At 39.7% G+C, this 10112-nt stretch overlaps 1 protein-coding gene across 7 annotated transcripts in view; it reads right to left on the reverse strand.

Annotated features, from left to right (window-relative positions):
- Positions 1–8376, reverse strand: part of LOC115857181 (bifunctional heparan sulfate N-deacetylase/N-sulfotransferase 3) — a 156123-nt gene extending 147747 nt beyond the window's left edge. For 2 of the 7 annotated variants that reach the window (XM_060299004.1, XM_060299001.1), the window contains exon 1: positions 7645–7764. Coding sequence is in view for 1 of the 7 variants with exons in the window: in XM_060298999.1 (XP_060154982.1) it covers positions 8236–8262 (27 nt within the window). In the remaining 6 variants the exon portion in view is untranslated. Of the gene's footprint in view, positions 1–5492; positions 5541–5712; positions 5755–7644; positions 7765–8235 lie in introns of those variants that run through there. The other 5 variants (XM_060298999.1, XM_030863976.2, XM_060299005.1 and 2 more) reach the window with 5 other exon arrangements.
- Between the last annotated feature and the right edge of the window lie 1736 nt (positions 8377–10112).

The raw sequence follows: 10112 nt of genomic DNA on the forward strand, positions 1-10112 counted from the left end.
ACCCAAATTCCTATACACATCCCACAAGACACTGAGGTATGCTTCCCACTCTGACATCTCAGGCCTGATTCGATGGTGTGCTCCCGGCTAAGCTCCAGGCAGGAGCTCTGCCTGGAGCTCTTTACTGACTCAGGGTCTTCTTACATGCTGTTCTCTTTGTCTGGAAGTTTTCTCTGCTCTTCTCATTTGGTTTCATTGTCCAAATCCTGTGGCTCTAAGCATAAATGTCTCTGCCTCACAAAAGCCTCCCTGATTCCCTAGATCTGTCAGGGCTCCCTGTAACACACTCTCACATCACCATCTACTTGAACTCTGCAGCACATTCCATAGTTATAATGTGATTAGTCATGTTCCATAGTTAGTCAGTCATGTGATTTTCTGCGTAGTATTTCTTCATAGTTGGGAAGAATCTGTAAGTACTTGCCCTGTTCACTTCTGTATTCTTGATATCAACACATCCCACTGAATACTTGAAAAATGAGTGAAAAAGAGCCTCTACTAGGTTTTACAAATAGCAGCTGCATTCACAAACCAGAGCAGTCACGAAGTCAAACCATCTTCCATGAATGAACACCCTCCATCAGTCACGTCGGCCTCAGTCAGGGTGATAACATAAACACTGTGAACGGCAGTGACCACCTTGACCACAGCCACAAACCAGGCACATCCACAATGTACCTTTTACTGACTCTTACTCAAATACCGATTTCCCCCTTCCTGATATTTTTCAGAATTCAGAGTGGTTAGGGTTGTTTTGCAATGCATCTGTTTTTAAAAAGGAAAACATCTGTTTTCCACCGAGGAAACATTAGCCATTATTTAATTATCTACATTAATGAAAGGCGGAGAGAGCAATATTTGGAATCACAGATCATTTCATATACATAGTGAAGAACTGACTATATACAAACATACAGTTGGCAAAACATTGCAAAATCTGCAAGGAGAAGCACCTACTTGTCACTGTAACCTATCTTTTTTCTTCCACTAACACCCAACATCATCCCAAAGTAAAAATCAATTTCCAAATGGAATAGAATCATGTTGGCAGCACAAGAAATGTGAAAAAAAGACTGCCATCTGGAAAATGAGTATTAATAACTAAAGAACTTCAGGTTCTAACATAAATGAAAGATATTTAAAAGATCTTGACAATATTCCTCTTTCACAAAATTAACCGTATTTTATAGTGTTGAAAAATTCATTGGGAGGCCTCAAATACATTACGTGAATTTGCTAAAAGTAATTCAGTGATATTAAAAAACTGACAAAGAATATGCTTTTCTCTGAGAAAGAATGTGTGAAATTCTGTCATATTTATTGAACCCTGCTGTGGTAGACAAGTAAGATGCTGATTTGCATGGAGTACAACCAAGAATAATACTCTGTTTCTAGAACTGTTTTTTTTGTTTTTGTAAGATGGATGGGAGAAAAGCTGCACTTGGGGATATTAGCTTTGTTTGATATATTGATGCAAAATGACTTTCTATTGCAATTTGCAATTATGAAGGAAAGAATTGCAAATTGCAATTATGAAGGAAAGAATACATTTGTTCAATTCCCTCAGTGTTATGCCATGAGGTGAGGCAAGAGAAGAAAACTATCACACTGCTGCTTGCTGTTTGCTCTGCCTGTATGACTTATAGGGGAAAAAGTCTGCTTATATCCTCTTAAATTCAACTAGAATGTATGTATCAGTACATGCCTAACAGCAGGGCATTATGATACTGCCAGTGCAGCTTTCAGGATATAACCTTGTCATTTTTGTCCTCTTCAGAGACATGGGAACAAGAGATTATTAACCCAGTCTCTTATGGTTTGCCTAGACCATAAGATGTAAAGTTACATAAAAACTCTCCAGAAAGTAGGCATAGAGGGAACTTTCCTCAACATAATAAAGGCCATATATGACAAACCCACAGCCAACATCATCCTCAATGGTGAAAAACTGAAACCATTTCCACTAAGATCAGGAACAAGACAAGGTTGCCCACTCTCACCACAATTATTCAACACAGTTTTGGAAGTATTAGCCACAGCAATCAGGGAAGAAAACGAAATAAAAGGAATCCAAATTGGAAAAGAAGAAATAAAGATGTCACTGTTTGCAGATGACATGATACTATACGTAGAGAATCCTATAGATGTTACCAGAAAACTACTGGAGCTAATCAATGAATTTGGTAAAGTAGCAGGATACAAAATTAATGCACAGAAATCTCTGGCATTCCTATACACTAATGATGAAAAATCTGAAAGTGAAATTAAGAAAACACTCCCATTTACCATTGCAACAAAAAGAATAAAATATCTAGGAATAAACCTACCTAAGGAGAGAAAAGACCTGTATGCAGAAAATTATAAGACACTGAAGAAAGAAATTAAAGATGATACAAATAGATGGAGAGACATACCATGTTCTTCGATTGGAAGAATCAACATTGTGAAAATGACTCTACCACCCAAAGCAATCTACAGATTCAATGCAATCCCTATCAAACTACCACTGGCATTTTTCACAGAACTAGAACAAAAAAATTCACAATTTGTATGGAAACACAAAAGACCCCGAAATGCCAGAGCAATCTTGAGAACGAAAAATGGAGCTGGAGGAATCAGGCTCCCTGACTTCAGACTATACTACAAAGCTACAGTAATCAAGACAGTATGGTACTGGCACAAAAACAGAAAGATAGATCAATGGAACAGGATAGAAAGCCCAGAGATAAACCCATGCACATATGGTCACGTTATCTTTGATAAAGGAGGCAAGAATATACAGTGGAGAAAAGACAGCCTCTTCAATAAGTGGTGCTGGGAAAACTGGACAGCTACATGTAAAAGTATGAAATTGGAACACTCCCTAACACCATACACAAAAATAAACTCAAAATGGATTAAAGACCTAAATGTAAGGCCAGATACTATCAAACGCTTAGAGGAAAACATAGGCAGAACACTCTATACATACACCACAGCAAGATCCTTTTTGAACCACCTCCTAGAGAAATGGAAATAAAAACAAAAATAAACAAATGGGACCTAATGAAACTTAAAAGCTTTTGCACAGCAAAGGAAACCATAAACAAGACCAAAAGACAACCCTCAGAATGGGAGAAAATATTTGCAAATGAAGCAACTGACAAAGGATTAATCTCCAAAATTTACAAGCAGCTCATACAGCTCAATAACAAAAAAACAAACAACCCAATCCAAAAATGGGTAGAAGACCTAAATAGACATTTCTCCAAAGAAGATATACAGATTGCCAACAAACACATGAAAGAATGCTCAACATCATTAATCATTAGAGAAATGCAAATCAAAACTGCAATGGGATATCATCTCACACCAGTCAGAATGGCCATCATCAAAAAATCTAGAAACAATAAATGCTGGAGAGGGTGTGGAGAAAAGGGAACACTCTTGCACTGTTGGTGGGAATGTGAATTGATACAGCCACTGTGGAGAACAGTATTGAGGTTCCTTAAAAAACTACAGATAGAACTACCATATGACCCAGCAATCCCACTACTGGGCATTTACTGTGAGAAAACCATAATTCAAAAAGAGTCATGTACCAAAATGTTCATTGCAGCTCTATTTACAATAGCCAGGACATGGAAGCAACCTAAGTGTCCATCAATAGATGAATGGATAAAGAAGATGCGGCACATATATACAATGGAATATTACTCAGCCATAAAAAGAAATGAAATTGAGTTATTTGTAGTGAGGTGGATGGACCTAGAGTCTGTCATACAAAGTGAAGTAAGTCAGAAAGAGAAAAACAAATACCGTGTGCTAACACATATATATGGAATCTAAAAAAAAGAAAAAAAAAGTTCTGAAGCTCCTAGGGGCAGGACAGGAATAAAAACGCAGACGTAGAGAATGGACTTGAGGACACGGGGAGGGGGAAGGGTAAGCTGGGACGAAGTGAGAGAGTGGCATGGACATATGTACACTAACAAACATAAAATAGATAGCTAGTGGGAAGCAGCCACATAGCACAGGGAGTTCAGCTAGGTGGCTTGTGACCACTTAGAGTGGTGGGATAGGGAGGGTGGAAGGGAGGGAGACGCAAGAGGGAAGAGATATAGGAACATATGTATATGTATACTGGTTCACTTCGTTATACAGCAGAAACTAACACACCATTGTAAAGCAATTATACTCCAATAAAGATGTTAAAATTTTTAAAAAAAGATGTAAAGTTACAAATCAGTTTTTGGCTGTTTTAGGGCAGTTTACATGAACCAGAGAAGCAGAGGCAGCCAATCTGCAGTCGATAATGCAAAAAGAGCAGAGAGGAGCAATGAAAAAATATGATAGGGAGTCCTGAGGAGGTCTGAGGTCCTGGTTCTCTTACTCTCCATCCTATGGGTGCATCAATGAAGAAGTTAGACAAATTCTTCCTCTGTTGCCTTGGGCATCTTTTAGAACAAGTGACACAACTCATTTGGGAAGCGAGGAGGAAGAAATCACCTAAACTAGATTATATATACCCCATTAGGGAAGGCACCACATATAAGGGTTCTGGGAACCGCTTTAAGTCTGGAACAATAGTTGGTGCTGAGTAAATTTTTCTTGAATAAATGAATGATCATTTCATATGTAAGGGTAGAAGTAGTGGAAATGAGTAGAGTGGTACATGAATTTCCTATATTATATCAAGAGGCATATCAAGCACAAATATTTGAAACATATAGAGTTACAGTGTAATTTAGTTGTTAAGGGCATGTGCATTGGAGCCAGACTCAAACTGAATCCCAGCTTTACCACTTGGCAGGGATGCCATCTTAGTCATGTAGGTAACCTCTCAGTGCCTCAATTTCTTCATCTGTGAAGTGGAAATAATTACAGTATCTACCTCAAATAATCTTTGTGAAGATTGCATGAGCTGAAAATTAGTAAGTAAAGTGCTTAGAACAGTGCCTGGTACACATAACCATTCTGAGCGTTAGCTGTCATTTTAATGACTTAACATATGTACTACTAAAATTCTAGACTGTAGTACTCAGTAAGTTTATTCTCAGTAAGTTTAGTTTTGCATTATTCTTTACTTTTTTTCATGTCTTTTTGTCCTGTACTCCAGAACAATTTCCACAGTGTTGGGCAATAAAGAGGATACGAAAGGATCTCTGAGATCCTTATTTTCCAGGTGAGGGACCAAGGCCTAGAGTCAGCAAGGGAGTTGTCCAAGGCTACAGCTCTCATGGCAGAACCAGACCTAGAATCCAGATCTAACTTCATGTTATTCTCAAACATTGTAATCAAAGAAAAAGATTTTAAAGTGAAATGTACATAAAATGGATACCCATCACGGAGATGCTAAAAGGTTTTAGTATAGAACTTTAATACTTGATTTTTTTGCAACAGGTAGTGAAGAGTTACAGCCCTCATTAATTTGTAGGAGTTTTTGTAAAATCATTTATTATACAGGATACTTGCAGCAGGGCCTGACTTTTTTTTCTAGTTATGTAACTTACGTGAAATTGATGAAAAATGTTTAGCTCAACTTGAAGCGATAAATCACTCATTGTGATGTCCCAGAGCCTAAGGATATAGTTTTTATTAAAAACAAACAAGCAGACAAATAAATCAGTTGGTCTTCTAAAACCAATTCTTGGGTATTCTAAGAGAAACTTCAGTTATAAAACAACTGTGAGCATTGTTCACACTAGCTACCATTATAATGCAAGCTCTTACTTTTGTGGCCTGGCAGCATCCTCGAATATGGACAGGTGTTCAGAGTTCGTGCATTTCAGTGTGAGTGCTCATTGCCAACAGCCACAGCACAGGATAAGTAAACTTCCACTGTCTTTCCCCTATTGTCTAAACTGTTAAGCAATTAGAAGTCCAAGGCATTTACTTAGTTGAGAATAGTGTTTTTATCACCAATTCTATGTCCCTGTTTTTCTAGCGCACACAAATCACCAAAGTATTTTAACCTCAAATTTTATTTAAATTTAAAAGTTGCCACTAATCACCAAAGAACAGTTGAGATTCAACCAGGATTCAAGGAAGTCATATAAGATTCCCTGAATTAAAAGAAAAATTTGTAATTTCTTTATCATTTTAAAATTCTTAATGACAAGTCAACCTTTGAATTTATAGATTCTAGCTCATAATAACTTCTTCAGCAGGATATATTGTTCAGAAAAAAAGAACCTCAAATGCCTGGGTATCACTTCCACTATATTTTTTTCAACAAACCTTTCTGTTATACCACAAATTACTCTAATATTTGCCGTAATCTTCAGAAACAATAGTTTTCTCAAGAAAATGTATTAAAAGAAATGGTATACTATAACTCAACTCAACTGAACTATAACAAATTTCTCTAGAAAGAGATGAAAGTTTTATTTTATCTAAAATATTTTAGTAATGTGAGAATCTTTATTCTAAAGACTATGTAGAAAATTAACTCATGTGACCAGTTTAATATCAATATTTACTTAGACAAAGAAAGAAGGCTTCTGCTTTCCCATCAAGACCATAAACAAAAACAATAAAAATATCAGAGAGGTGGCAGATACTGTCTGTGTTAACTGGAGAAAGAAAAGGAAAAGAGTTTCTGTTAAGGCAAGCCTCTTGATATGTTCAGTACTATTTTCCAAAAGAATCTCTTTCAAATTTATTTTTGAAATCTACTTCTCAAATACAATGTTATTAGGGAGCTATGGCTAAAGAAAAAGGGAAAAAATGCCCTTCAGGTGAATATCAGATGTTTGAGAGTTTCTCTTCCACATCACTCTGCTCTCTAGTGGTGAACAGCACTGTTCAATAGTTGATAATGTATTTTCTAAGAAAAAGAAAAAGTGGATTTGAGGTCAGTTTCTCATGTGTCTCAATATCTGATTTGTATTTTAATATTAAGATTTAGTTGTTTACATTACTTAGGAATGAATTCCTTTGAACTCTTCCGGATTACATATGTTGCCATACTCCAATATGTTTATAAAGAATATGGATAAATTTCAACTTTAAATGAGTTTGAGGCTTAAATAGTTTCCAGATATTAGAAGAACTAGAAGAACTTGTTGGAAGATGATCTAGGTAAACCCCTTAAAAAAATGAAACTTAGTTCTTCTTCAGAAAAAGTGGATATATTAAATGGAAGAATATGTATTTTCTTTTAACTTAAAGCTTCTGTATTCAATACCTAGGCTATTTCTTGCCAGTTGCATTTAATTTTATTAACTGTACAATTTAACATAATGTTTATAAAATGAATTGCATCAAACAGAAAGATTTGTTGAGGATCATTACTGTATAGTTAAACAGGTATAGCTTAAATCTCTAATGTTGCTTACAAATTTCTAGTCCATCAAGCAACAGACATTTGTTCTAACAAATCTACTGCAGAATAATTACAAGTTCTTGGTGGAGATCTTAAACAATTATAAGGGATCATCCCCTTAACACTTTAATTTTATAAAAGAGAAGCTTTAATATTACACCGGGAGAAGACAGTTCTTTATTTCACTCAATTTAATTAAATCCTCTATTTCTTCTGTAAAGATAAAATTAGGCACTTACTCAATCCTGAAATTCTTAGATTAATTAAAAACAAAGTTGCTACTCCTACATTTATGAGTGAGCCATTAATGTATAGTATAAATAAATAGACACACTTACCTGGAATGAAAACAGAAAGAGCTGAAAACGCTTGAGAAAGTTTCAATAGATAGAAAAGAAACTGAAACAGCAGTATCCACTACCACCGGCTCAGCCTTTTGGCTTTTGTAAAAAGTGGCAGCAATAACCAGTTCAGGCCCAAGTACCCTTGTGTTATGTAACAACTCATTAATATTAGCCATCAAACTGCTACCAAGCTGCTGAGGCACTAGAGGGCAAGAGTGTCACATGCAAGACCGGTCGCCAAGGGACACGTTTGGGTACCACTTCGGGAAGACAGATGCTAACTAAGCTGATAAATAACACAATGCCTGAACGCAGCAGCGAACTTGTAATGTTCCTCACACAATATTTAAAATGTCAATTTTCTGTCTAGCTGAAGAGTTAACAGATTAATAAATATGCATAAGCAGATAACCACACCATGCAAAACTTTCGGGATTATATTTACAAACCTACAGTCATCCAGGAAGATATTTTTTTTTCTTCACTGTCTAAATAAACTTATTTAAAACAGTAGGGGAAAGGACAATTAAATAAAACGAGTGGCGGTTTCAGGACCCCTTCAAACCGCGAGAAACTTGCCCTGACCGTGCGCGCCGCCTCTGGAGTCCGCATTCCAAGTCGCCGAGGACCGCCCGGTCCCTGGTGGTTTCCTCGGGCTGCGGGCGTCCGCGGGATCCGCCTTCCCGGGTCCTCAGGCTCCGCGGCTCCTCGCGGCAGCCCCGCCGTTCGGGCTTCTTTCAGGGGCGACGTGGTGCCGGGAGCCCGGCGGGGGCGGCCCCGCCCTCGCACGCCCGGGTCCCCGCGGCCGCGTCCGGTGGGCGCCTCGCGGATCCAGGAGCGCGGGCGGCGCCGGGAGGGAGCGGCCGCGGGGCGAGCGCGGCGGACGCGCGGGGGTCTCGTGCGCTCGCTCCGACGCGCTCCGCGGCCCCGGGACCCGCCCGGCAGCGCCGGCGCCGCCCTCACGCTGCCTCACAGCTCCCGACCCGCCCGCGCCCGCGCCCGCCCGCCGGCTTAAGGGGAGGAGGCGGGAGCCAGGGGGCTGGAGGCGTCTTCATCCGCCCGCCTCGCACCCGGGTCTGCCTGCCCAGCCCTCGGCTTGGGGACCTCGGGCGTCCCGCCCCGGTCGTCCGGTTCCGACGGCCACTGCGGGCAGTATTGGTAGCGGCCGCCAAGGATGAGAAGGGTTGCGCCGCGTGGGAAGTGGGTGCGAGTCCTTGAGGCGGCGCTGGGAAGGGGGGCGGGCTCACCCTCGTAGTCCCCTCTGGTCACGCTCCCGCCAGTGACACTGGACCTGGCAGAGCAAGGCGGGCGGCTTCGAGGTTGTAAGCAGGGAATTGCCACTATTTGCGGGCTTTCTAAAGGCCACGTGTTCCAGCTCCTGAAGACAAATGGAAGGCCAACAACTGGAGCAACATTTTGGATACAAGGTGTGAGGTTACACTCTTCTGAACTATAGGTTGATCAGGAGCCTCAATCGAATGATTTTTTTTGTTTTTTCTTTTAGATTCCATTTTGACCCACTAACATAGCATATGTGACAGTTTTACTAAGAGGGGGAAGTGGATCTACTAATGATAACTTGTAGTGGATATTTGTGGTTTTGCTTTGCAGCTACTCGCTCCTCTTCATGGAAACAGTACCCTCGTTTATTTTGAGGATCGTACCAGCACCCCTCGGCCCGTAAGCTTCAGGTGATGTCAGCCACTACTATGACTCACTGGGTGACCCACGACTCAGGTATGGCCATTAGAAGCATTATGTCTTCCTGGTAGCTAGGACTGGTTTACAGAAAAGTATATGACCAAGTCTGGCCAGTCAGAGACAAGAAAGCACCGTTTTGGGACTTTTTTTGGCCCCCTTAAGAAAGGGACTCCCTTCCATTGGACTTTGCAGAGTGAGTTGTGAGCTTAGAGCTTCTTTGTGTCACCATGTGAAGTCTGAAAATGAAGCAAATACTCAGGCATACCTGTGAGTTGGAGGAAAGCTAAACCTAGATGGGGATATTTGAGCTCTGAACCCAGCTGCTGCTGAAAAAAGGTCCTAACTTTGGATATTTTCAAATACAAATCACCAAATTCAGTTTTGTCTTAAGGCAGCTTGAGTTGAAATTTCTACCTTGTTGGAATTGAAAGAGACCCAAATGATACAGAAATTAAACATTTTGGTCGTTTATTAACTTTAAGGGAGCATTTGGATACTGTATAGCGAGATCTTCGATTAGATTCTCATGTTTTGAGTTAGCTTGAAAATTTAAAAAGCCTGAAAGTTGTGTATTCTTTTTGCTCTTTTGATAAAGAGGTTACAGAAGTAACTGAACGAATTACTCCTTCTGGAAGCCTATGAAAATGTCAAGATGGTAGAATTCTTTTGCCAGATGACATGTATTAGATTGTTTTTTAAAATTAACTAATTAATTTTGTTGTGGTCCCCCCCACCCCCCACCCCCCGGGAGTCTTGTGCCT

This window comes from Globicephala melas, chromosome 5 (assembly GCF_963455315.2).
Source record: "Globicephala melas chromosome 5, mGloMel1.2, whole genome shotgun sequence".
Lineage (NCBI taxonomy): Eukaryota > Metazoa > Chordata > Mammalia > Artiodactyla > Delphinidae > Globicephala > Globicephala melas.